Source organism: Callorhinchus milii, unplaced genomic scaffold, assembly GCF_018977255.1.
Source record: "Callorhinchus milii isolate IMCB2004 unplaced genomic scaffold, IMCB_Cmil_1.0 Scaffold6, whole genome shotgun sequence".
Classification (NCBI taxonomy): Eukaryota; Metazoa; Chordata; class Chondrichthyes; order Chimaeriformes; family Callorhinchidae; genus Callorhinchus; species Callorhinchus milii.
The window spans coordinates 19,125,497-19,153,429 of record NW_024704747.1 but is presented as its reverse complement, the minus strand read 5'-3'; the positions used below and the strand labels follow the sequence as shown (position 1 = coordinate 19,153,429).

Genomic DNA, 27,933 nt, shown 5'->3' with positions numbered 1-27,933 from the left:
CTTTGGGACGTCCTCCCGACGTGAAAAGCGCTATATCAAATGCGAGGATTATTATTATTATTATTATTATCATTGTCACTCGCTGCTCAGGGAAAGTGAACGAGGCAGAGAGACTACCTGTCCTTTGAACAAAAAAACGGGTTTGGATATCATAAAGAGTAAATGGGATACACTTTACATCACAGGAAATAACTCGGGAGGAAGTTTCCAAAATGTTTACAAAAGGGTCAACGTTTCTGACAGAGGTACAGCGCTGGTAAACTCCCTGAAACAAACACAGTCTTTATAGTGCAACACAAACATTTGACCCCCCCAAAAAAAAGCACCTGTGAAGCCCAATGATCAGCATCGCCCGAAGCTGATCACCAGCTGCCGGAGGGCGGGCAGACCAGCGCCCCCCCCCCCCGAGCCGCACCGCGCCCGCCCGCCCGGTAGGCGGCGCTTTGGCCGCCGCCGCCGCAGCCGATGAAGCCGCAGTCTCTGGAAGCGGCAACACGAAGGCCGCAGTTCTGTTGGGGGTATCACAGGGAATTGACCGCAAATCCCCGCAGGAGAGGATGGCGTTCGTGACGGCGAACTGGAACCCTCTGGGGGAGGTGTTCTACAGGTCAGTGGCCGGGCGGGTCCCCGCGGCTTCAGGGCCTCACTGGGCCTGAGCTCAGGGTCATCCCGTGACTGGTCCCCAGCACTGCACTGCCGCACCCACCCCAGCGGCCAGTGAGGGGCTGTGCCCAGAGCCCCAGTGAGGGGCTGTGCCCAGTGAGGGAGTGAGGGGCTGTGCCCAGTGTCTCAGTGAGGGAGGGAGTGAGGGGCTGTGCCCAGTGAGGGAGTGAGGGGCTGTGCCCAGTGTCTCAGTGAGGGAGGGAGTGAGGGGCTGTGCCCAGTGTCTCAGTGAGAGGGAGTGAGGGGCTGTGCCCAGTGTCTCAGTGAGGGAGGGAGTGAGGGGCTGTGCCCAGTGTCTCAGTGAGAGGGAGTGAGGGGCTGTGCCCAGTGTCTCAGTGAGGGAGGGAGTGAGGGGCTGTGCCCAGTGTCTCAGTGAGGGAGGGAGTGAGGGGCTGTGCCCAGTGTCTCAGTGAGGGAGGGAGTGAGGGGCTGTGCCCAGTGTCTCAGTGAGGGAGGGAGTGAGGGGCTGTGCCCAGTGCCTCAGTGAGGGAGGGAGTGAGGGGCTGTGCCTCAGTGAGGGAGTGAGGGGCTGTGCCCAGTGCCTCAGTGAGGGAGTGAGGGGCTGTGCCCAGTGAGGGAGTGAGGGGCTGTGCCCAGAGCCCCAGTGAGGGGCTGTGCCCAGAGCCCCAGTGAGGGGCTGTTCCCAGAGCCCCAGTGAGAGAGGTAGTGAGGGGCTGTGCCCAGAGCCCCAGTGAGGGAGTGAGGGGCTGTGCCCAGTGAGGGGCTGTGCCCAGTGTCTCAGTGAGGGAGTGAGGGGCTGTGCCCAGTGAGTGAGTGAGGGGCTGTGCCCAGTGTCTCAGTGAGGGAGTGAGGGGCTGTGCCCAGTGTCTCAGTGAGGGAGGGAGTGAGGGGCTGTGCCAGTGTCTCAGTGAGGGAGGGAGGGGCTGTGCCCAGTGTCTCAGTGAGTGAGGGAGTGAGGGGCTGTGCCCAGTGCCTCAGTGAGGGAGGGAGTGAGGGGCTGTGCCTCAGTGAGGGAGTGAGGGGCTGTGCCCAGTGCCTCAGTGAGGGAGTGAGGGGCTGTGCCCAGTGCCTCAGTGAGGGAGTGAGGGGCTGTGCCCAGTGCCTCAGTGAGGGAGTGAGGGGCTGTGCCCAGAGCCTCAGTGAGGGAGTGAGGGGCTGTGCCCAGAGCCTCAGTGAGGGAATGAGGGGCTGTGCCCCGTGCCTCAGTGAGGGAGTGAGGGGCTGTGCCCCGTGCCTCAGTGAGGGAGGGAGTGAGGGGCTGTGCCCAGTGTCTCAGTGAGTGAGGGAGTGAGGGGCTGTTCCCAGTGCCTCAATGAGGGAGTGAGGGGCTGTTCCCAGTGCCTCAGTGAGTGAGTGAGGGGCTGTGCCCAGTGTCTCAGTGAGGGAGTGAGGGGCTGTGCCCAGTGCCTCAGTGAAGGAGTGAGGGGCTGTTCCCAGTGTCTCAGTGAAGGAGTGAGGGGCTGTTCCCAGTGTCTCAGTGAGGGAGTGAGGGGCTGTGCTCAGTGAGGGAGTGATTTAGTGAGTGGTGCTTCCAGTCTCAGTGCTGGGAGGTCCAAAGCATTATTGGAGGTCCAAAGCATTATTGGAGGTCCAAAGCATTATTGGAGGTCCAAAGCATTATTGGAGGTCCAAAGCATTATTGGAGGTCCAAAGCATTATTGGAGGTCCAAAGCATTATTGGAGGTGCCATCATTTGGATGAGTCATTAAACTGTTTACCTATTCAGATGGACATTAAAGTCATTTTTAAAAAAAACGAGTTTCTCCTGCTGTTCCCGCTGGCAATCGGTTATTCGCTTCAGAATGATTTGAGGCACATTGCTGTGCGCAACTCGACAGTCGCATATGCTTATAAAATACAGTAACTACAATTTACGTAAATCTTGCGAAGCGCTTTGAGACGTCCTCTTGATATAGTAGGTGCTATAACAAATGTATGCATTAATATCGTGCTTGTAGTGTAAATTCGTATAAAGAAGCAATGTTGGCACTCAGCATATTAGGAGATTTTCCAACTATTTTGCGGAGTCATACGTCAATTTGAGTAGCAGGCGAGGAGAGAAGAATTAGTGAGTGATTCCATTCACACATTTCCTGACCCCCGATCAAATGTAGGTAAGATCTGAGCGACGGTCATAGAGCCACCCTTTTGATATTAGTAGTAATAATAATAATCCTTAAATTTGGTACAGCGCCTTTCACGTCAGGAGGACGTCCCACTATGCTTTTCAGGATTTACTTTGAGGTGGAGTGACTGTGTATTTGTGGGCAAATACGCAGCCAATTTATGCACAGCAATGACCCACAAATAGCCATGAAGTGAATGACCAAATGTTATTTGGGGCATTGTTGGCCAGAAACTGGGGAAACTTCCTTCTCTCTTCAAATAGTACCATGGGATCTTTAATCCTGACCAAACTTATTTCAACGGAGATTTGCAGGCCCTACTGTTCCTTAACCTCTCGAACTTCCAGCTTCCATCCCTCCTCTTCCTCGCCCTCTCTTTATCTTTAAATCCCACCTGGAAGTCTACCTCTTTGACTGTGTCTATGGTCACCTCCCCCTTTTCCTTTGCTCGGTGTCCAACTGCGCCACTGTGCAACACTCCGAGACGCTATCCAACCTGAGATGCCAACCTGAATGGTGAGACATTTCCAACTTGTCCATCATGAACATCTAGAACCACTTCCTCATCTCCCTCTCCTCCCGCATCCCCCTCCCTCCAAGAAGCCCGCCACCATTTTTTTCCGTCCTCGGAAAAAGCTTTCCCCCCACCCACCCCCCCTGAGTCCCTCACAAATGCCCTCTCTTCCTCGAACCTCCTCTCCCTCTGGCCCTTCACCCGCAGCGATCCTGATGCAGCCATCAAGCTGCTGAATGACTGTCTCTCCACAACCTTCAATTCCCAGCTCCCCTGAAATCCAGGGCTGTTTCCAAACCCACCCGCTCCCCCTGGTACAATAGTTATTTCCACTCACTTGAAACCCAAACCCGGACGCTTGAGCACAAATGGCAGAAATCCAGCCTCACGATTAACCGCCATCTGTGCCTCAAGCACCTCCACACCTACTGCCTCTCCTTTCACAGGCCAAGACTGATTTTCATACCAAAGGGAGGCCAAAAACAACCCAACAGTTTTCCACTGTCCATCACCACCTCTCTGCACGCTCTATCCTCACATCAAACGCCAAGTGCAAAGAGGTCCTAGAACTCTTCGGCTCAAAGATTGAAAATATCTGCTTGGCTGCATCATCCTCCCCCCTCCCCATGTCCCCTTCCACCCCACACAGACCATCCATACCGCCTCCTCCCTGCGCCATGGCTCCTGCCACTCCTTACGCTCCTTTGTCCCCATTTCTCCCTCCTCCATCTCAATCACAATCCTGCGCATGAAGTTCACCACCTGCTGCTTTGACCCCCTCCCCACCCAGCTGCTGGTCACTCATCTCCCCCTTCTCTCCCCCTGCTGGCTGACATGGTCAATTAGTCTCTCCTCAGGTTCTGGTTCGAGTCCTACTTAACCAACCGCTTCCACTTCATCTCGGCAAAAGGATTCTCCTCCCGCCCCCGCCCGGTTACCTGCGGGGTCCCCCAGGGCTCTAACCTTGGCCCTCTTCTTTTCCTCATCTATATGCTCCGGGGTATACGGGGTAAACTTCCACATGTATGCAGGTGACACACAAATCTACTTTGCTTCCTCCAGGATCGACTCCAGGTCCGCTGATGTTCTATCAGCTTGTCTGGCAGACATCAGGGCCTGGAGGAGTGCAAACTTCCTGCAGCTGAATGCGGACATGATTCAAGCCATACAATTTGGCTTCATTCATGGTCTTCACTCCTGTGAATCTAAACTCCTCAACCTCCCTGGGCTCTTCCTCAGACTCACCAAACCAGTGCGCAATCTAGGCAGCCAATTCGACCCCCAACTGTCCTCCCTCCCCCACATCTGGTCCCTGACCAGGACTGCCTTCCTCCACCTCCACCACATTGCTCGCCTCCAACCGTACCTTACCCCAAATGCAGCCGAAACCCTTGTGCATGTGTTTGTCACTTCCCACTTGGATTACTCCAACGCACTCCCCACTGGTCTCCCCAGTTCCGCTATTCAAAAGATCCAGCTCATTCAGAACTCTGCTGCCCGCATACTGACCCGGACCAAACATCTCGCCAGTTCTGGTCAGGCTCTGCTGGCTCCCCATCACTGAACAAATCGACTTCAAGTCCTCACACTTGTATTGAAATCCCTTCACTCCCTGGCACTTCCCAACCTCTCCGACCTCCTCACTCCCTAATCCACCACCCGCCGCCTCCACTGGACTGGTCTCCTTCGCATCCTCGGCCCCGCCATTGGAGGTCGCGCTTTTAGCTACTATGCCCCGAAACTGTGGAACACTCTCCCTCAATCCCTCCGCCTTGTCCCCTCTCTCCCCTTTTTCAAGTCCCGCCTGAAAGCCTTCCTTTTCAACCGTGCTTACGGCCACCTCCCCCCCTCCCCACCCCCGGCTCGGAGTCAGGCTCCACCATTGTTAAGCGCTCTGAGATGCTATCCTGCGTGGAGGGCACTATATAAGTGCTTGTTGTTGCTATATAATTACAAATTGTTGTGTATTAATTCCAAGAAACTATTAGTACCAAAACACTGCAAGTATTGGAAACGTCACACTCTTAAAATTTTAGTGTGCTTCTACACCATGTTTCTAATTTATATGAACTTATTCCTTCACTAACCACCATTTGATCTGATATTTAGAGCTGCCTTTTTGGAATTTGAGGCTTCATTATTACTATTTTAATAATCTCAATTTTCTTGTCTATAAAGGAAGTTTGACCTGTACACCGTGAAGTGGATGATGAGAGAGGACTTTAGTAACTGTCTGATCACGGCTGCACCATACGGAGGTCCAATCGGTAAGATGCTCTTTTGTACAGTGTGTTGCTTTTCTGCGTTTGCCAGCCTTTTTATTGGAGTTGTCCATCCTGAAGTGATGGCTGTGGCTTGTATTAATAGGCTGCAACAGTCATTAATGTTATTTAATTAACGTTGCAGCTTTGATGCTGAATGCCATGCGGAAGGAACGGTCTCAAAGTCTTCGGCCTGTTTTGGAAATCTACTCCTCCTCTGGAGCTCTGATAACTTCTTTCCCAGTAAGCATACTAATCTGTCATTTACTACACTTATTGTTCTGCCGGTGGATTCGGGTACAAAGGAAAGGGCAGCATCTCAAATGAATGACCGCAATATCCAGCATCCATTTTATTTTGCTGTATGTGCTCAAACCATATCCAACATTTTAATACAAAACCAATATTTATGTGCATTTATTTAAAGTATTAAAATCTCAAAGGTAAGGATGAGAATTGAAAGATTCCCTCGTGGCTCAATGAGAAAATGCATAACCTTGTGTGGCGCTGAACCAGATTTGCATGAGTTGGTGGTTCTGTGTTTTAAACAATGTTACACATTTCCATGGCCAGTACTATGGTAAAAGTGAAAGAGTGCAAAGAAGTTTGCATTCCTCTCAGACCACGATGTAGCCGGCCAATAATTACAAACTAATAACTAGCTGATCATAAATGGACATTACCTAATCAAGAATATTACAATAGGTCAGGCTGCTAAACCTTTTGGTTCTTGTCTGAATTGCTTAGTACGTATTTAATCCATATGTATGCGGATGACACCCAACTCTATCTTTCTGCCTCCACCATCAACTCCAGGACCACTGCTGTCCTGACAGACTGCCTGTCGGACATCAAGTCCTGGATGAGGGCAAATTTCCTACAGTTGAATGTGAACAAGACTGAGGCCCTCCTGATTAGCTCACGCCAGTGCCTCAGCACCTCAGGCTCTGGCAGCATCAACCTCCATGGTTGCACACTTCAACTCACCAGCCAGTCAGGAACCTAAGTTTCTTGTTCGACCTTCAACTGTCTTCTTCCCCACATAAAAGCCATGACCCACTCTGCCTTCCCTCACCTCCGTAACATCGCCCGACTCCGCCACTACCTCACCCCTCAGGCCGCTGAAACTCTTGTTCATGCCTTCATCACCTCCAGGCTCGACTATGCTTGTCGGCATTCCCAACTCCACCCTCCACAGGTTGCAGATAATCCAGAACTCTGCAGCCCATGCCCTCTCCTGCACCAAACTCCATGATCCCATCTCCCCCATTCTCGCCCGACTCCATTGGCTCCCTATCCTTCAGAGGATCCAGTTCAAGATCCTGGTCCTCACCTACAAAGCCCTCCATGGCCTCGCCCCACCCTACCGCTGTGTCCTCCTAACCCCCTACCAACCCGCCCTCCCCTCCGCTCAGCCGGCTCCGGCCTACTCCACGTCCCCCAATCCACCCGCCCCATCATTGGCGGTAGAGTCTTCAGCCACTCTGCCCCCAACCTCTGGAATTTCATCCCCCAATCACTCCGCCTCGCCCCCTCCTTAGCCTCTTTCAAGTCCCGCTCAAAACCCTCCATTTCGACCACGCCATCAGTCACCCCCCCTTCCCTTCCCCTCCCTTCTCCCTCCCTGACCCCAGCTCGGGTCTGAAATGCTGTACACTGTCCAGCGCCTTGGGATGTCCTCCCAACGTGAAAGGCATTATCCAAGTGTAATCTTATGTTGTTAATTCCCCCAGATCCCCGTTCCTATTGAATGAAAGCAACATCTGTAGTCAATAGGAAACCAGTCTTGCTTATTTCTGCGTAATGTTTCTCTCCAGTGGAAAAGCGGCCTAGTGGTTCACATTGGATGGACTGCCAGTGAAGATCTGCTCTTTATACAAGATGATGGCACCGTTCTTATCTACGATATATTTGGTACATTTAAGAGACATTTCAGCATGGGCAATGTAAGTTGCAAATTATATAATCTTCTGAAAGCCATTGGGGTTAGTGCACTTTCACCCTTGTGGACGAGTTTTCAAATTAAGTTCTTACGGATGGGGATGCAAGTCTAACTACTAGTTGTACAGGTGTGAAATGAGTTTAATTTAGGAAAGTTGCAATGCAGTTCCAAAGTTCACAGGGCAATTTTAGAATTGCAGGCTGTACAATAGTTGATTGATATGGCAAACAGAAAATAAAATGCACTGGTGCATTTGAACTGGTACCTCTCTGATGTTGAAGTTAATGTATGGTATTTAGAGTAGAGCGGACGGAACAAGTGACTTGCTCTATCTGGCGTAAACAGCTTAATGCTGATATTGAGTACCAACTGTGTTCCATTTATCAGCATTGACATCCCTTACCTTGATGAGAGTAGTTCAAGTGAATTTTTTTAGTGGAGACAATGAATAGGGTGAGGCACCATTTCTTACTGTAGCCTGGTACTGCTGGTGTTGGGAGTGCACTGCTGTTCCATTTCTGCGCTGGGGCTGATTGTGTTGTCCTTTTATAGGCAGTGTGAGCTCCTTGGAGATTAAATCACTGTTTAGTTGACTTGCTAAGAAGTGCACTTGTTAAGTATACTTGTTGAATCGATTCACCATGACATAGCCCTGCTACCCATTACCCAAATCGGACCATACATGTTTTCCATGTTAATCTTACTATCAAGGACTTCTGATGCTATGTTTGAGAAAGAATGATTTGGCAATGTTTATTGTTTGAAATTAATTTATTGATACTTTGCTTTTCAGGAGGTGTTGCAGAATCGAGTTGTGGAGGCCAAGGTGTTCCACTCTGTTTACGGCTCCGGAGTTGCTATATTAACTGGTGCTTTTCGATTCACTTGTGCTACAAACATAGATGATCTCAAGCTTAGACGACTTCCTGAAATCCCAGGTAAAAATACTGAATATTTAACTATAATAATAATAATCCTTGTTTTTGATATAGCGCCTTATCCCATCATCAAGAAGTCTCAAAGCACCTCACAGAATATACTGTAAAGTGAATTGACTGTATATTTTGCGAACGAAACGAGGCAGCCAATTGTGCACAGCAGTGTCTCACAAACAGTCATGAATTGAGTGACCAAGTTATTATTATTGTTTATTTTTGAAGGCCTTATTATCTTCAGAAAACGATCCTTCAATCGACTAACAACTGGGTTCCTACTTACTGCTAGGTAAACAGAGGCATGTGGATTAAAGAAAGTTGCCTAAGGTTTCGCCCCACCTGGGAATCGAGCCCAGCTCCTCTCGCTTGCGAGGCGAGTGCTCTAACAAGTACGCTCCAGGACTCCTGAGAACTGTTTCTTTTGTGCATCCTTTCGGTAATGGAATGGTATTTCTGCAAAAGCTGGAATTGTGGCGAAGTCCAACTGTGACTTCTGCTTCGAGCTATTGTTGCGCTTGATCTTTCAATAGACTTGTGGTGAATTGTTATTGTGTAAATTGTCAGACCTTTTGGAGTCGTCGACTGTAAAATGGACAATTCGAATACTTGGGTTTGCACCGGTGAAAAAGTTGATATTTCTAGCAATGTTTTTCTAACTTCACTTTTTCTATGTTAAATTTGGTCCCATTTTAAAAAGCTCCTCAAGTATTCAGTAAATTTGGGAGTCCAGCACGGGCTATCGTTTCTCTGTCAGCAATATTCTTTTACAATGTAAATGGGGAAGGTACATTGCGTTAAAAGAAATAGGAAATTGCAATGCGTTAGAGGAAATATCTGGTTTAATGTGCAAGAGATTTTTCATTTCTGATGTTGAATAATAATAATCCTTGCACTTGATAGTGCCTTTCAGATCGGGTGCATTCAGATTCAGTGTGCAGTGTTTGTTTGCGTGCGGTATAACCAAAACAAAATTTACTTTCCTTCTGACAGGACTCCAGGACTCCCCGACATGTTGGGTTGTTCTGATGCAAGATCGACAGACCCGAATCATTCTGGCTAATGGAAAGGATTTATACATACTGGATAATGCTTCCTGCATAGCTGTAGTAAGTTTAAATTCTGCCTGACGTGAAAGGCTATAATAGGTATTTCACTGAAGCAAAGTATAAATTGAAGTGGTTTTGATTAGTGTGTCCAGTGTGTGAATACGTTGAGCAATTGGCTGAGACAATCTGGCTCAAATGTCAACCTTGAGTGATGCCTGCAGCCTGGTTTACTCCCAAGGAGTTGCGAATGAGCAAGTTGCAGGCTGCCAACCACAAGATAGGAGAAAATCAGTGTTCCACACCTGCACTTCTTAATAGACAGCCTGAGTTACGGGCCTGAGTGAGTCATTGCCTGTCTCATGGTCTTAATCAGGCAGAAGATGAAAGTTATGAGTTTATTTTGAAATGTTGATTGTTTTTCTGTTGCAGACTCCTCCAAACCTGGGCCCACAAGTCTGTGCAATTACCCAAATTGCTGTTTCATTCAATTATAAATGGCTGGCTTTATTCACAGACGATGGCAACATTTGGATGGGTCCATCGACACTAAAGGTGAGACCAACACAGGCACAATAGGCCAAATTACCTCCTTCTGTGCTGTAATATTCTATGAACACTAAACACGCTTTTATTGCTGTAGCATTTTTGTGACCGTGCTGAATTAAGTTTGTATCTTTTTGGGATCAAATAATGAGTAAAGCTTGATGATAAATTTATAGTAAAGCTAAACAATGAACCTCTTCGATGGCCTTAGAAGTTTTGGGAGTGAGCAGGGTGGGGGGGGGGGGTTCATCGATTTTTTAAAAGCCGTCTAAAGTCCTTCCAGAGAGTGAAATCACTGGCTGTGAGGAGATGCTGTGTTTCTCCTCTGACCTTTTGTACACCTGCGCTTTTGGGGGCATTTTTCAGAAATCGTGTTCAGCACTTCACATCCTTTGCAAAGATTGCAAATTAGTTCATAAAGCTGGGGTAAAAAAGCTGTGTTTTAAGTAGGGTTGGTGGAAGTCAGCAGACATTGATACTAATTATTTGCAATGTGCTGGAGATATTATCAAATTAACCTTCATCCCACCCCTGGTATTCACTGCAATAACACTGAATAATGATGTTGCTGGTATTATCAATACACTATGCATTTTGTTGTTGCATTAATGTAATTACAGTTATTGATCAGTTTTGTTCACGTATGCCTCTGTTTTGTTTATTTTGTGGGTTTGGTTGCTTTGTTTTTTTATTGTTTTTGTCGTTAATTGTACTGATGATTGTCATTATCTTGAGAATGGGGAATAAAAGTCCTTAGCTGATTCTCATTGTTTTGTTCCAGGACTCGTTGGTTGTGATCGACACAAATTATCGAATACCGCCTAAGCAGTTTGCTTGGTAAGTCTGGATTAAAAAAAATAATGATGAAAAAAATTGTCATTCACTTTTTGCTTGTGGCACATTGCTAATTTGAGCAGCTCTATGCAGTACTTGGTCAGTCAGAGGTGTTGGAGCATTCTGAGTCTGCTTTGAGCTCCACACTAATCTATTGAGATCATAAGTTGACCCTCTAGTTCACTATTGAGGGAGCATTGCATTGTTGTAGATACTCTTCTTTGGGTAAGATGTTAAATAAAGGTTGTATCTTGTGGTGAAAAATGGACATTAAAGATCTCATGGCACTGTTAATAGGAACCTCTCCCAGTGTCCTGTCCACTTTTTTTTAATCTCTTCTCCATCCTCCCCCCCCCCCCCCCCCCCATATACACACACACCCACAAACTTATTGAGCCATCAATGAGTGGGTTGACAAATAAAATTGATCACTTGTTTTGTGGTTGTTTATGGGACATTGCTGTGCGCAATTGTGCTGCTGCATTTACCTACAAATAAGGTCATACCACTTCACTGTAAATCCTATGAATCACTTTCAGATGTCCTCCCACTGTACCAAATGCAAGGATTATTATTGTAATTAATTGTAGACAATGTTTAGCTTTAGTAATGGTTTTCTTTTGTGAATCTGTTTCAAGGTGTACCAGATCGAAAAGCACCAACCCTTGCGTCGTGGGAATCTGGGATAAACTCCTTTTGGTCGTGGGAAGTTCAAAGGAGAAAATAAAGTATCCTTTTACTGGAGTCAGATAGCCTACTGGCACTTGAATGGACTTGAGCAGGGAGTGAAGCACTGAATTGTACTCCAGCTTCAGTCACTGCATATAGAAGAGGTAAGGTGAGAAACTAATGCAAAAAATTGGAGGAGAGACGAGGGAGCAAAATTTGTACTTAATTTGGAACATTCCTTCCAATTTGGTGAATAGCAGTAAGAAAAATCGTGTTATTTAAAAGTAAGAGGAGGGAGGTGGAGGGGGGGGAAACTTAATCTGAAAAGAAGTGAATGGATAAAAATGTTGTACGTGGCTCATACTTGCTCATAAGTGACCTACAGGGTGTTTACAAAATCCTGTTACCCCCATGTTTTTTGTACTATGCACTGACCAAAAACTAAAACACGTGGAAGAATGACGATAATTGTATTTAGAAGTAGTATTCAGTGCAAGTGTCGTAACATTTTTGGTGGGAGCCACTTTTTGGAACCGTTCCTTAAATTCCCTACACACATTTTCCATTGCCATCAGACATTGGTCCACTCAACTGCAACAGAAAATAGAAGTTAATTGTAAGAAAAAAAGCGCAAGGGAGTAACTTTGTAAACGCCCTGTACAATTAGCTATTGAGAAGTAGGCAGCTGACAGTTTTTTTTAAAAAAAAAACAAAGTTGTCTTTCCTGTTGTCCGTGAAGAGCTGTAAATGTTTTGAGTTCTTGACTGAAGTTCAGGTTTCACTTGGATGAAGAAGTCCACTTAGTGCCCGAGATTGATGGGGTTCGAATCATCGGTGCTTCTCGGCATGAATTTCTTCACGAAGTCCCACGTAAGCATCACTGGGTCATTCGATATTTTTGCAGAAATATTATAGTAAGTGTTTTGCTGTAATGTTGGGAAATTATTTTGAATTATCCAAGCTTTTTGATTCTTTTGCAGGTGAGATTTCCTTTTTAAAATATCTGCTAGATTTTTTTTTCTCACTAGCCTGTGGTTTCTCCTTTATGTGCACGATACCTTTGTTTTTCAACCTTTAGATCCTTCTTCCCATTAGCACAGGACTCTTGCTTTCAGGATTTGCTTTGTTAAGTGCCTGAGTTTGTATGACACAAGAAATCATTGTAGTCAATGAGCATCCATTTTACTCTTTTACTCTTTTTTAAAAAAAACTCCAGAAATTGGAATTTTCTGAGTTCGCTAGTCATCCTGAAATTGAATATACACGTTGTAGTTTTTTTTCTTCAAGAACCACCTCGGATGATTGTAGCATCTCAGGTCACTGACTACTTTCCTGTATCTTGTTGGTTTCAGCTGCATGTCAAGATGTATTCAAAATTGCCTCCATGGCACCTGGTGCACTTTTGCTGGAAGCCCATAAAGAATATGAGGTAGATGTTCATGTTACCTTCCCTTAGAGCGTTTATATTTCATGTCTTCTCCTGATTGTATTTAGGTCATATTAAAATATAACATTAAAAACTAGTCAGAACCATAGAAATTTGCAGCACGACCGGTCATTCAATCATGTCAATGCTCTTTGAAAGGGAAATCCATCCATTTATCTTCATTAACTAGAATGACACACTCACAGAAAAATTCCTTAAGACTCGAATGGGCAGGTAATTTAAGCTGCTTTGCGATGTAATTAACTTTTATTCGATTGATAAATGTTTTTTTTGGTTCTTGCAGAAAGAGAGCCAGAAGGCAGATGAGTATTTGCGGGAGATAAAAGACCAGAATCTGCTGTTTGAGGCTGTGCAGCAGTGTATTGAGGCAGCAGGTCATGAGTACGAACCAGAAATGCAGAAGACTTTACTGAGGGTGAGGATGAGATGATGTTTGCCTTCCAGTAGGTGGTGTGTGTCACAAAGTGAAAGGGCATTTCATTTGCTTTGTAAGATATTGTGTGTGGTACCAGATCAGCTCAACCTATAGGCAGAGTCAGGACCGATGTTTAGGATATGCAAGGGGAGGTATGTTGTAATGAAAGTGGTTGAGTCTTCCCTTCTATTTGAAAACTGTTGTTACAAGTTACAGAGTGCCTACTTTCCTACTGCGTGTGAGCAATTATAAACCTGTTGTATTGCTCCATTGCTGTAGGAGGAAGTGAAACCTTTTTTTAAGTCAGCAGGGTGTCGGACACATGGAAACCCATCACCATGTTTTACGACGAAGCATTCCACCTGCATGTGCCACCTACACATGTGTCTGGATTGGCATGAACACTTTCTCCCAGAAGGGATGCCCTCTGCTTACTTACTCACAGAGAGAATTAGGCACAGATTAGCGAGACTCCAGGTTTAGGGATCCCAGAGTGTGCATTGGTGTACTGCTGGATCTTAACCAGCTATACCTGCATAGATTGTCATTGAAGGCAATGTCTGGTGAGCTTCCCATTGCTTGTCTGCTAGGACCATGCTACTCAGTAAGGCTCTGGCTTGTAGAGTTGAGTGGGAAGAATCCGTGACCCCAGTCTTGCCAATGAGCCAGGCTGGCTGGTTTGTCATCAGCAGTGACCTGGAATACTGCAGAAACTTGACAACCGAGAGAACACCAGATTCCATCATCTTGCGGATAGTCATAGCACTTGCAGTATTGTAAGGTTTAACAGCTCACTGTATTGAGGCTTCAAAAGCTGCCAGCCACACCTTCTTATGGTGTTGGTGAACTAAATTTCTGTCATGCATTTCTTTAATTGGACAAGGGCAGGGTGAAATAGCAGTGTGATGAAGGGATTGTGATGTGCAGCAGGCATTGCCACCATTGACGTTCACTTTGTTTGGTTTGTAGGCGGCCTCTTTTGGTAAGTGCTTCATAAGCAACTTTCCACCGGACATGTTTGTGAGGATGAGCAGAGATCTGCGGGTGTTGAATGCCATTCGAGACAGTACCATTGGCATCCCTCTCAGCTATCCCCAGTATCCTTTCTGTGTCACCTGAGGCTGGGGTGGTATTGAGTGTCTAACTTGAAGTTTGAGTTAACGCTATGTCATGTTTGAATTGCAGCTGCCTTTCATTATGTAATTAACAAAACACTGACTACGATTACAGAATTGCCTGTGTTTCATATCATGAGGGTTCCTATAATGTTACAATCTGTATTGTGTGCTGGCTTACCACAGCTTCTGTTTTTATCTACATGGTGAGTCTACTGTACATCCTGACATCTTACCGATGTTGATTCTTTTCAAGTTTAACTTTGACTTGGAAACTCAGATACCAACAGATCACCATGGAGGTTCTGATTGACAGGTAATCTGAGGACATTTCTGTATCTACAATTTTTTTTATACATAAGGAAACACTTCAAAACAGCCAAAATAAGAGATCGTGCTCTGGCCTGAAAGGGCAGGTGGGGAGCAATCAGCCCTTTTGATTTCCCTCCGCCTATTTTTAGCTGATTGTCAGCAATAATAGCGGCCCTGAAAAAATGTAGGCAGATTTGGTCAACCTCCTGATATGGAGGTGCCTCCCCTGTAGCCCAGCTACTGATCAGAAATCTATCAGGGGCCTAATTGTACACAGATGTACGTTGGTTTGGTCCATGTGTTTTATCAGTGAGTCACAGTACAATATTGTACATAATGTACTTTTGGTCGTGCCGTTGCATTGAATGTAGTGGGCAATATGCCACCATTTGCATACAAAAACACATTGTCACTATACTTTACAGTGAATCCTGCAAAGCTCTTTGACACACCCTCTTGAGGCACCTGAAGCAGTTGTATCAAACGCAAGGATTATTATTATGAAGACTTTTTTGACAGCGCCTTTGGTCACCTTCCTCCCCCTCCCCCTGGCTCGGCCTCGGGATCCGTTACTGTGAAGCGCTCTGAGACGCCATCTGGCATGGAGGGCGCTATATAAATCCAAGTTGTTGTTATTTTATTCAGTGGCAAATAATGCATTTGATATAGCGCCCTGTCACATTGAGAGACTTCTCAAAGCGTTTTACAAGATGTGTAGTGTTTGCATTTTGTGGGGCGAAATGCGGCAGTCAGTTGCTTGCAGCAACTTCCCACAAACACCCACAAAATAACAAGTCAATAAAGGCCATTTGAAAACTATAGCTTATATTTGATCCAGACTATGAATGTATTTCAGCTTCAGCCAGAAAAATATTTGCATGTTGTGCGCATACATTTGTTTTTCTCCACAGACTAGTTTTGCGTAGACTTTACCCTCTTTCTATAAAGATTTGCGAGTACATGAAAATATCGGAATTCAAGGGCGCAAGTCGGATTTTGGCACATTGGGCCTGCTACAAGGTAACTTTTAATCTTTTAATTTCCCTCTCCCTTGGTCAAATATTTCATATTTCAGCCATCTCTATTATCAACTTTCTTAACTTTGATCACAGTTGAAACGTTTCTTTTCTTAACCTTCCTTTCCCAAAAGTGGCACTGAATTTCTCCCACATCTCACCACCCCCACCGTTCTCTCTACATCGGAGACACATGCTGGGCTGCAGCTCTGAGAATGCCAGTAATGTCCCTACCTTGTCCAAGTGGCTCTTCATTTACAAATCTGGACAGCACATAACAGATGTAAACCTTGCAAACCTTCCTTTTGAAATGGGAACATTTTTTGCATTGTTCAGTACCATCCTTACACCTAAAACATTTGTTCTAAAGCAGCAACTCTGCATCAAAGTGTTAAATTTTCAGCCAATTTCTAATGTTCGACATTCGAAACTGGAATTCATTTATTCATTCGCCAGGTTCAAGAGTTGGTGGCTCTAAAGGTGTCATTGCATTAGTTTGGCACAAAACTCTTCACCTCAATGTTCACTTACTTCTAATTCTGTTTTCTAGCCTCTCAATGTGATCCAATTGCCGAAAAGAGACCACTTTCTGCACCCCCCTACCTCTGCGACCTCCTAACCCTACCATCCTGCCTGCTCCCTCCGCTCAGTGGGCTCCGGCCTGCTTCACGTCCCCCGCCTTGCCCACCTCACCATTGGCCAGTGGGCCTTCTGCCACTCTGTCCCCACCCCCTGGAACTCCATCCCACAGTCCCTCTACCCCCAGCTTGGGTCCAAAACTCTGACTGTCCAGCGCTTTGCTACGTCCTCCTGACGGGAAAGATGCTATACAAATATAATGATGTTGTTGTGTTCCTACACTCCCATAACACTCAATCCCACTTCACTTGCTGTGTTCTGTGGCTCTGCAGGTGCAGCAGAAAGAGGAGCCTGATGACAGCATTGCTCGTGTGATCAACGACAAACTGGGGGACACTCCAGGGATTTCCTATTCCGAAATTGCTGCCAGAGCTTACGATTGTGGCAGAACGGAGCTGGCAATAAAAGTAACTCAAACTTAACTTTTCTGATCTTCATTTAGTGTAAATTGGTTTGGTAATTGGAATATGTATCGTGCTAATATTTTGCCAATTGAATCCAACTGACTAATGTGACTTCATGGCTCATTTGCATTCTGATAAACTGAAACAATGTCGTGTTTTCTTGTGAAAGAACAGGGGGTTTCCATGATGGTCCAGTGGGTATAAGCACTGGCTGGTATCTTTAGCCACACGGAGCAGAGGGTTGCAGGTTCAATTCCTGGTCTTTGCTGAGTTAAATGATTTCCACGGTGGTGTTACAAATTGATCCAAGTGAAAGATTAGCCAAGATTCCTCTTCCTGAAAGGCATCTAGTGAACGACTGCTGGAAAGTACACAGGGTAGGTTTGGGTGATATCCACTACAGTCAAATAGCCTGTCAATGCTACCTGCAAGGGCTCCTGCTGGAAGATAACCAATTGAACAAGTTCCTGGAGCTCAACTGGCATCTGTGGAATCTGATTGGGAGCAAGAGTCCATGCTATCGAGAGAGAAGGTGATGAAAGGGAAAGATGAAACGTACAACTATTGATGAATCGAGAGAGTAAAATCATAAGGTTAGTTTGGATGAAGAAAGCCCTTCAGCCCTTTCAAAAAGCCCACTCTACCCTTCCCCCAATCACAGCATCAAACTACTTTTTAAATGAGTTTAGTGTCCTGGTCTGGTCCCAACCACCCTACCTGGCAACCGGTTCCAATTGTTAATTACCCTCAGGGCAAAGAAACACTTTCTGGTATCTGTCATCTGTTGGTACTATCCCAATAATAGAAATGAATAAACCACATATGCTGCTTTTTGGTAGTAATAATTGCAGCAGAGTGTGGCTGATAGTCGAGGCGAGTGGATTGCCTCAGTAAGCAACATTGCACCTTTATACTTGGTCTATTCCCCCACCCAACGATTTAGTCCTTCCTGGAAGTTGGAGACTGAGTTTCACCTCTGAAGGTTTGAGGTTGTTTCCTCCTCACATGAACGGCCTATAACAAATGGAAAGATTATTATTAAGCTATTCCTCCTATGTTTTGAGATGTTTTATGTGTAAATGAAGTACGCTGAGTGATGGAGATATTGTTTCTTTAGAGTTCGAACCAACATAAGTATCCAAGGTAGATGCACCAAGATATAATCAGGTGTATTTAGTAGTCGCTCCATGTGTGGAGAACATCTTGTCTGGAATGTCAGAAGAACTGATATTTGGCAAGTCCCATCTTGTCAGGCTTTAATTTGTTGAATACATGATGGGAGCATTAACAAGCAAGGGAGTTGCTCCAATTTTAATTGGACTATGATGTATAGGATGAGATATAAGCTGGAGTGTGCTAAAGGGTTTGAACACTTTGAAGGTTTCAAATGACTGAGAGAAGAGCTGCAGGTGGTTTATTTGTACCCTTGAAGCCTGAGATGTGTTTGATCCTTCAAGTACACTTTTCATTGAGTAGCTTAGATTTCATTGACTTTTTTAAAATCTGTTTCATTCCACTGCACATTAAAAGGAATAAATGAATAATGTTAAAGACCCGTTATATCTTTTTAATATCCAAATAGATGTTTGGTGATTTTTTTTTCTCCCCCCCCCCCACCTCAAGAATCCAGAGAAGGCCTCCACCTGATAGCTTAGATAAGTCATTTGGTAATCACTTGAATTTTTTAACTATGCTGAATTTTATTTGAGGTAATAATCCCTCAAAAAAAAATGTGGTCACCATTTGTGGGACACTGCTGTGCACAATTAGCTAGCACGTTTCGCCAATAAAATACAGTCAATCCACTTCACAGTATATTCTGTGCCTCGCTTTGAGAAGTCTCAATGATGTGTAATGCAAGGATTATTATTATGCATTAATGTTTCTGAACTGGGGCTGTGTTTTGGATGTTTTTATTGACTTGATGTTCACCTACAAAATGACACAGTCTATTCTGTGAAGCCATTTGAGTCGATGTCCTCGTATGAAACGCGCTATACCAAATGGAAGGAATTATTAAACTGTACAAAGCTCATCATCTGTGTTGTTGAAAGCCAAGGCAGCAGTGTTTGAAAAATTATTGAAAACGTTTCAATTATTCTTCATAAAATTTTAAAACCTCCCTCCCAGCTTTTAGAGTACGAGCCAAGGTCTGGCGAACAAGTCCCTTTGCTGCTGAAGATGAAAAGAAGTAATCTGGCATTACATAAAGCTATAGAAAGTGGAGACACTGACTTAGGTAATGTGACCGTGCATGGAAAAGCGAGAATGGTGCCTTGAACTTTGACTGCTGATGGCTTTTGCGAGTTATCAGTCTTGCGATTGGGTGGGATGGAGGGGAAGCCCTTTATCCTGGCAAGATGCCTATGTTTATTTAACAGGCCAGTAATGTAATGTTTACGACCCAAATTTGGGATGGGGTTGGAGGAAACAATCTAGAAATAGGAGGGAAGAGCATACAACACAACATTTGTAAAGCACCTTTCATGTCGGGAGGATGTCCCAAGGAACATCCTCCCCACAAATCTCCACCCCAATTCAGTTCAGTAAACTAAATTGGGGTGGAGAGCACATCAGCCTAGTTGTCTGGATTATTAATCTTATGAGTCCTTTCATTTTGAATGCGAGAGATTGGACAGTTGATCTTTTGCACTGTTTTGGGAGAAAACAAAATTATAGTCTCTTAACTTGGATCACCTTTCGTTTTGGGAAAAATCGAGCTCCTTCTTTCAGTATTCTTTTGCAACATAAATTGTAGAAGGGCTGTTTCTGATTATAATATAATGAGATTTAGTGTGTCCCAAATTTAGCATGAGCTAAATACCATCAGGAAAATGTACAGAATTTAGATCAAATGTAAAATCTATAGCAGTCCCCAGGAAGAACTTCAGATTCACGTGGAGGCAGCAGTTAACATTTCTGAACCTTTCTTCGTGCTAATAACATAGTTTTTGCAAACTAAATGATTTTCTAAACTGAATTATACTGTGAAAAGCGTTAAAACAAATCTTTAACAAAACGTGTCTGGTTCTTTCGGTTCTGAAGCCATTCTTTCTATTTCAGTGTACACCGTTGTAATGCATCTAAAGAATGAGATGAGCAGAGGAGATTTCTTTATGACTTTGCAGAACCAACCAGTTGCCCTGAGCCTTTACCGACAGGTATAAGAATAAATATAAGGTTTACATTTCTTTTGTTTACATTTTACATGCATACCAGCATTTCTGTGTGACAAGTGAAACTTAAAAAAAAATAAGTTTGTTCAAAGTGAAGCACATCCATTTTTCTACTCTTTAATACCCAGTGTCTAGGCTAGAAACAGAAGCCTGGTACAGCTCCCTCTGCTCTTCCACCCAATGTCAGAAGTGCATCCCCTGAATGTTTCATTTCCCCCACCAGTCTCTGTTCCAGTCTCTCTCAGTGCAGTTGCTTAGGAATTGGAAGTCTGTGCATTAGAACAGCGAACACAAGGATTGGGTTGAGATTGCCCAAGCGGAAATATAGGTCCACAGGATAGATGGTTCCTGCTTCATATGTTAGAGCTCAAGAGGCACAGCCGTGAGCTTACTTGGGAATAAATATTAAATGATGCACTTTGCAATCAGCTAGTGCTGAGCAATGCCATAGAAAGTGCTGAATCTGCAGAGTTTTACTAAGTAATAAAATCCTAAATTGTTTTCACTGTCAATATCAGACCATTAATGCTTCAACAAAGATTTTAGTCATCACATTGCTGTGATGTGTGTTTGTCTTTTGGCGATGAAATGCACATAACTATTGAGTACCTATGATAGTAGAAGCTTTTGAGAAAATCCTTTGACTAGTGAATATTGTATTTGCACACAGTTCTGTAAGCACCAGGAACCAGAGACGCTCCAAGATTTGTTCAACCAGGACGACAATCACCAGGAACTTGGAAATTTTCGCGTGTATTCCAGTTATTCCAATGAAACGGTAGGAGCCCAAGCATGGCCTCTGACTGCGTCACAGTTTGTAAATCCGACCCTCAATGGACAAAATTAACACAACTTTTAACTTGCCCACGTCAGTTTTTGAGATCTGTCTTAAAGATGGACTGAAAAAGATGGATTAACTGCACACTCTGTCTCCGACATGTAACAGTGACGTCCAAGCGGGTGAGATTAAAGAAAATTAAGGCAAACGCAATGGTAACCTCATTAACTAAAATCTGCTGGAATTCTTTTAAATGTTGCTATGTTTACAGTATTAAACATAAGTACTGAACACAAAGATGCTCCTTCCCTCCCCATCTCCCACCAAGTAATAAAATGTACCTTAAAGCATTCACCCACAAAACGTAGTCGCTGTACTTTACAGCATATCCTGTGGAAGGTTTTGGAACATCGTCCTAACGTAAAAGGCGTTACACTAAATGTAAGGATTACTATTGAAGTCCATTCATTGTTCAGATGCAAGTTTTCCCTGGTGTCTTTGCTTTGTAACATTACCTGTGTAACTCCTTGTCACAGTTTTCTTTATTTGTACTAATCGTTGGGAATTAGTGCTGTGCAAACTACATTGAACGGTCTCTCCTATGCAAACTCCAGACTGAATTGTCTAGTTTAATCCCCTTTCTTCAATTCAAATTGATTGGGTTGAGATTGCCCAAGCAGAAATATAGGTCTGCAGGATAGATGTTCCTGCTTCATATGTTAGAGCCACAAGAAGCACAGCAGTGAGCTTACTTGGGAATAAATATTAAATGATGCACTTCGAGAATTCACAATCCTTGTCCTCACTTTCAAGGCCATCCATGGCCTTGCCCCCTCCTACCTCTCTGACCAGCTGATTCCCTACCAACCTGCCCGCTCCCTCCGTCAGCGAGTTCTGGTCTGCTCCATGTCTCCCTCCCGACCCGCCCTACCATCGGTGGCCAGGCTTTCAGCCTCTCTGCCCCCACACTCTGGAACTCCATCCCATTCGCCTCGCTTCCTCCCCTGCCTCCTTCAAGTCCAGTCTCAAGAACCTTCTTTTCGATCATGCCTTTGGTCGCTCTCCCGAATCCCTATCTTCTCTCACCCCTACCCCACCCCTCCCCCATGCTCGGGTCCCGACCTCTGACAGTCCAGTGCTTGGGACGTCCTCCCTACATGAAAGGCGCTCTATAAATGGAATTTGTTGTTGTTTCTCACCACCTTTGTTTTTCACAGACCATAGAGGGAAGAGTAGCAGCTTTGCAGAATGCTGTAGATGAATACAACAAAGCCAAAAACGAATTCGCTGCCAAGGTACGTGTAGAACGACTGTTTTTACTGCAAGGTACCGGTATCTCCCATATGTTGTCGATTTTCTGTCCAGTAGGGGTACTTGATCCCATCATATCTTTGTCATCGTTTCTTATGTGTAGCTGATAAAACGCTTAGAAATAAAAAAAAATCTCAGCACATCCACAAAAATGTTTGCAGCTGCTGGATGGGATTTAGTATTGTTTGTGATTCAATTTGTGGCAGTGTAATTTTTGCTGACCTCAAAAAGACAGTTGTAGCCTGTCTGTCCTGTTCAACTTTTCTCCCCCTCCTTCCAATTTGCTTCCCTCCTCTCCTGAAAGGACTGATTCATGTGTCAACCACCCCTAGCACCTCTCCAACAACAAGTCTTCATATGTGAGTGACTCCAGGCAGTGAACATCTGTAGGTTATACGAATGTGTGTGCCTTAGTTGTGTTCAGTCGTATGCACTTTTTTTTAGCAGTGAGCACTGGATAATTATCAGGAGCTGGAAACCTGATTGATTTTTTCCCCCCCTCTTTCCCCCATCTAGCTCAAGGCACTGAAGGTACTTGAGTCCCCCCTGCTGCTGTCTCAACTGAGATCAATCCGCTTGTCCAGCCCAATGTGAGCCTTCAGTGTTTCACTAAAGGCAGAGACTTTGCATGTGACTTTGTGGATTCAGCTGTTGTATGTGATTCTGATGTGATCTTTAATTCCTATAAGTTTACTGCACCTTTCAAGATATAAACATTTTATACCATATGACCCTAATATTTGGGTATGATATGAAGGGGACAGGGCGGGGTTCAGCTTTTTTTTAAACAAAAGATTTTGGTTAAGAGTAAACCAAAAAAAATGTTTTGGTTAGAAGTAAATTGTGGAGTCCTGTAGGGTATTGGGTACAGCATTTCACTCACAAGCGAGGAGTTTGATTCTTGGGCAAGGTGAAACCCAAGGCAAGTTTCTTTGCTCCACACTCCTTTGTTTACCTAGCAGTAAATAGGTACCCGGTTGTTAGTCAATTGGCGGATTGCATTTCGGGGGTAATAATCCCTTCAAAAATAATAATAATTTGGTCATTCAATTCACGACTGTTGGTGGGACACTGCTGTGAACAATCGGTTGCTGTGTTCGCCCACAAAAAGTACAGTCAATTCACTTTACAGGATGTACTGTGAAGCGCTTTGAGACGTCTCAACGACTTGATAAGGTGCTATATCAAATGCAAGTATTATTAATTTAATTTTGGACTTTAATTTAAAAAGTACAGTGCAGCTTACAGGGTTACAATGCCTTCAACCTATGTGTTGTGTAACGGAGGATGATGTACAGCTTTATCTGCACCTTGCAGCTCAGTGAAAGGATGTGGCAGATGTCTTTAGACTTGGGAGGGAGTAACAAATAAGAACAGATTGACACAAACTAACCCGAATGGGAAGCTTTGAAGCAGAATATGCTTGCAGTACAGTTTTAAAGAAAATGTGAATAACTTCAGATCAAGTAGGTTTAATGTTGGACTTCTCTCCTGCAGTGCTTCATGTCTCACAGCGAGTGTGAACTTGTCGAGCTTCACCCCTCAGGCTCTTTCTTTGTTTGTCCTCTGGAATGTTACATTAAAAAAAGTGATTTGCTAGACAATTTTCAGGATCTAATGGGAAAGAATATCGAAACAGGGATCCTTCTGAGAAACCAGGCTGTTCTTGGAAGTCTGCTCATTGTGTTGTCATTTTGTTTTGAGTCAGTTGGGTGTCTGACGCGCATGGAAATCCATCACGACGCTGATAAGTATCTCAACCAGACTGAGTGGTCCACGTATGCCTGGAAATTTCCTCATGTCTGGAATGTAATTCACACTTTCCCTGGAGGAACAGTCTCTGCTTACCTAATTCCAAGTCTTAAGGATTGCAGAGTGTGTGTTTGGATAACTGCTGGAGTTTAATCAGCTGAAATTGCACAACTTGTGATTGAGAGCCACTGTCGAGCAAAGGGGCTTGCGGTTGCTTAGAGTGCTATCTCCTATAGCCATTAGCGATCTAGCTAACATGACTTCTCTTCATTTGTGAGCCTGCACAGAGAGTGGCAGCTCACCTGAGCAGGCTTTTTGGCCATGGAGGCCAAAACAATGTGCCATGTATCAGAATGCCCCAGGGAAGAGCTGCAGCCTTCAACCCATACAGGCAACCCATCCAAAATCTCCTGTTTTCAATTCCACATTCTCATGGAACCTTGTGCTTTGTATCATGTTTTGCACTTAACTTTTTTAGACTGAATTGTGTAGGGAAGAGGCATTCTATAAATAGCGTAGCAGCCCTTTAGATAACTATCATTATCTTTTACCCTGTTCTTGATGTCTAGGTCACGGAGGAGCAGATTAAGTTGCTGCGATACCAAAGTCGTATGCAAAAGGACACTGGTAAAACCTATCTGGATTACTCCTTACATGACACTGTCTACAATCTCCTGCTGGACAGCAAACTCAAACAAGCAGAACAACTTTACAAAGATTTTAAGATTCCTGACAAAAGGTAAAATCAGGTCTCTGTTGATGACAGAATGGAAAGAAAGGTACTGTAAGCCTTGCTTACAGATTGTATTTTAAATTAGGAATGGGGCTGGAGATTGTACACAATACTAGTTTGGGCACATTCCCTTGCAGCTAAGTAACATCATTTACAGATCTGGATATTTTAAGGCTGAAAACTTTACTATACTGCAATAGATGTAAAATGCATGAGTTGGCAGGTTGCACCTTATTGACTGTCAGCATGTGGTGTAGCAAGACTCGTCAGTCTTCAAAATGTTCGAACTCCCCTACCCTGGGAAATCTCCTTGTCCGTTCCTTTGATTGTTCTGACCCCTTGTGTCAACAGTGGGAATGCAATAAAACTTGGAGAACTCTTATCTTTATACACTGTATAATCATCGAAGTCATACATTCACCCGAGTTCCATTCAGTTTTGTATCAAAACCACTCGGAGTCTGTGTACTATTCTTATTGTTGACCTCCTAACTCGTAACACCACTCCCCTACTCTCCTTTACTCCCGCACTTACCGGCTACAATAAATCTGGTAAAAAGAGGTCCTGACCTGTCGACCCACGCCCACTTACTGTCTGCGATGACGAACTACCGCAAGCATACTTACCGGCTACATTGAATTACATGCGTGCAGTGTAGATTATTGATTAAATTGGATTTTATGACTTATGCATTTTGCCTGTAACTCGGACTTTGCGTAAATCATATTAAATGTTATGGTCCCAACTGATACAACTTATGTGAGTTTTACTGTAGTTCAAGATGTGTTTCATAATTGCTTATGAGTTATCCTCCTGACATGAACGGTGCTATACATATGTAATTTGTTATTTAAGGTAACAGTGGTTTCTGTGACCCACAGGTTTTGGTGGCTGAAGATCTCTGCATTGGCAGAGAAGCAGGACTGGGAAGAACTCGAAAAATTTTCTAAAAGTAAAAAGTCACCAGTAGGATACATGGTACGAGCTCAATGGACCTGAAAATCATCTGACGTGTGTTGCTTTTTAAATATTTAAATCTGTCTATAATTGCTCTGATGACTGTTTACCCATAAATTTTAAAATGTCCTTTTGTTTTCATTTGCCAGCCTTTTGTTGAAATTTGTGTCAAACATCATAACAAGTATGAGGCTAAAAAATACGTAACAAAGGTCAGCCCAGAACAGAAAGTAAAAGCCTTTATAATGGTTGGGTAAGTACAAAAATGTTTGTTATAATCCTCAGAAATATTAATATGATGTTGATGCAATTGTAAGATGCTTTGCATCACAATTCTGCTAATAACCAGAGCTTTGCGCATGTTCTTGGGTAGATAAGATGGAGAGATAAAGAGAGGGACAATCTACTGCACTGAAACTGACCATTTTCATACTAGTCCATACTGATGCTCCATCTGAGCCTCCACCCATCCTTATCCCCCTCGTCACATACCACTTTCTTGTTTGCTTTAAAGGGTACTTCATAAATGCAAGTTGTCATTAAATGCGTTCATGCCTTCTGTTTCAATCACGGCTACTGGCGGTGAATTCCACATTTTCTGTCTAATTAAACTCTCTATTAGATCTCTTAGTAGCTATCATATATTAATGGCATCTTGTTATTGACTCACCAAGAAGTGGGAACGATTTATTTGTTTGCCATATTGAACCGTTTTATAATTTTAAATACCTCTATGAGGTTGCAGATGTGCTTAGTTGCATATGTGTGCATGTTCTGAGATCTCCTTAACCACTCCAAATTGCTGTATCATTGTATTAAATCCTGTGCAATATAATTTACACTTCCACAACAGCTTGCATTTATAAAGCGCCCTTCATCCAGATAGTGACACGGAGAGTTTATATAGCTCTTTTCGTGTCGGGAGGATGTCTCAAAACACTTGACAGTGCCAGCTAGGAACCTAAGCTGGGGGTGGGCAGTCTTGAGACAAAGTTGTTTATGTTCCCTTTCATCTGTCTTGCTGCAGAGACCTGGATCAAGCTGTGGAAACAGCCACTGAACGCAAGAATGAGAACGAGCTGAACATGATTCTGTTGAAGTGTACACCAGTCACCGATCGGTTAATTCTGGAGAAAATAAACCGAGCAAAATCTCAGCTCTTAAAGAAATGAAGGGCTCACAGGCCGTACTTTGGAAGATGAATGCCTTATTGAAAAAGCTCAGCATGTGGTCAGTTTGCTGCAGATCACGATGACGTCCCTGCATATTTGTAAATGCTTGAATCTCTTTTGAGGAAGAATGCAATTGTCCCCACATGTGATTCTGTTTAACCTCGGAGAGATATTTGAGTGGATATCTGTGGTAAAATAGTCAGTTAATGAACAGATAGCTTGTGACATGAAGGGGTTGAAGTACTTGATTCTGCTGTCGGTTGTGTTGCTGAGTTTCCTTCTATTATACAGTATGTAACAAGCTGAATTGTAATACTGTTCGTTGCTATTTAAAGCTTTAGTGCAGCATCTGCACCAATTTGTAAATTAACTAAGTGACGAACTGAAACCCAGTTGAAAACATTATAAATGCGATTAAAGTGCACTGTTATGTATATTTGTCTAGTTTATTCACCTAAACTGGGATGGACAATAAATTAGACACGCTTCTAGATTTTATTTTTGAGTGAGAGAGTAAAGCAGCAAATCCAAAATGCTCTGCTTAATCTCTATCAATTTTTCTTTTAAGAAAACTAGTTTACAAGATTTCCATTCCAATATTCTCTCCACTCCCTAAGGCCCTGGCTCATACTGGGAATAGTCCCACAGCACTCTCGTACATTGGTCAAGTGTGAGTCTAAACTGGTCATTGAAAAATAAAAATAATCCTTGCTTAATATAGCGCCTTATGACATTGAGAAGTCTCAAGTGCTTCACAGAATAATAATCCTTGCATTTGATAAAGCACTTTTCATGTCTTCTAGACTTCTCAAAGTGCTTCACAGAATATACTGTGAAATGAATTGACTGTATATTTGTGGGCAAAACGCGGCAGCCAATTGCGCACAGCAGTGTCACACAAACAGTCGTGGATTGAGTGACCAAATTTTTATTTTAAGGGATTATTATCAGGCATGTGGAGTACAGAAACTTGCCCAAGGTTTTGCCCTATTGGGAATCGAACCCAGGTCTCCCGCCTGTGAGGAGTGTGCTCTAACAACGGAGCTACAGGACTCCAATAAATTAAATTATTGTTGATAAATAATATAAAAATTGATAATTTAACTCCATAAATCATAATTAATATCCCTCAGTAATATGATTAACCTTAAGTAACAAATCAAAGGTGAATGCAATAAAGCTTCTGGAATAAACCACTGCAAAAATAGTCCT

General features: G+C 43.9%; 1 protein-coding gene across 1 annotated transcript; it reads left to right on the top strand.

Annotated features, from left to right (window-relative positions):
- The first annotated feature begins 466 nt into the window (after window positions 1–466).
- vps16 (VPS16 core subunit of CORVET and HOPS complexes) lies at window positions 467–27,155 on the top strand. Its single transcript, XM_007900086.2, has 24 exons — window positions 467–607; window positions 5,443–5,531; window positions 5,671–5,768; window positions 7,343–7,471; window positions 8,261–8,405; window positions 9,393–9,508; window positions 9,878–10,000; window positions 10,773–10,828; window positions 11,464–11,553; window positions 12,270–12,364; window positions 12,847–12,923; window positions 13,225–13,356; window positions 14,326–14,453; window positions 14,752–14,787; window positions 15,695–15,803; window positions 16,711–16,845; window positions 18,973–19,081; window positions 19,906–20,003; window positions 20,689–20,796; window positions 22,014–22,091; window positions 24,429–24,598; window positions 25,474–25,570; window positions 25,699–25,802; window positions 26,577–27,155. The coding sequence occupies exons 1-24, from the start codon at window positions 558–560 to the stop codon at window positions 26,719–26,721; spliced, it is 2,517 nt and encodes an 838-aa protein (XP_007898277.1). The 5' UTR covers window positions 467–557; the 3' UTR covers window positions 26,722–27,155.
- Window positions 27,156–27,933: the final 778 nt, after the last annotated feature.

Excerpts from the sequence above, each read along its gene's own strand:
- vps16 (XM_007900086.2), top strand. The coding sequence starts at position 558 with ATGGCGTTCGTGACGGCGAACTGGAACCCTCTGGGGGAGGTGTTCTAC. Across the intron at positions 5,769-7,342 it reads CTCTGATAACTTCTTTCCCA|TGGAAAAGCGGCCTAGTGGT; the intron begins GTAAGCATACTA and ends GTTTCTCTCCAG. Across the intron at positions 10,001-10,772 it reads TGGGTCCATCGACACTAAAG|GACTCGTTGGTTGTGATCGA; the intron begins GTGAGACCAACA and ends GTTTTGTTCCAG.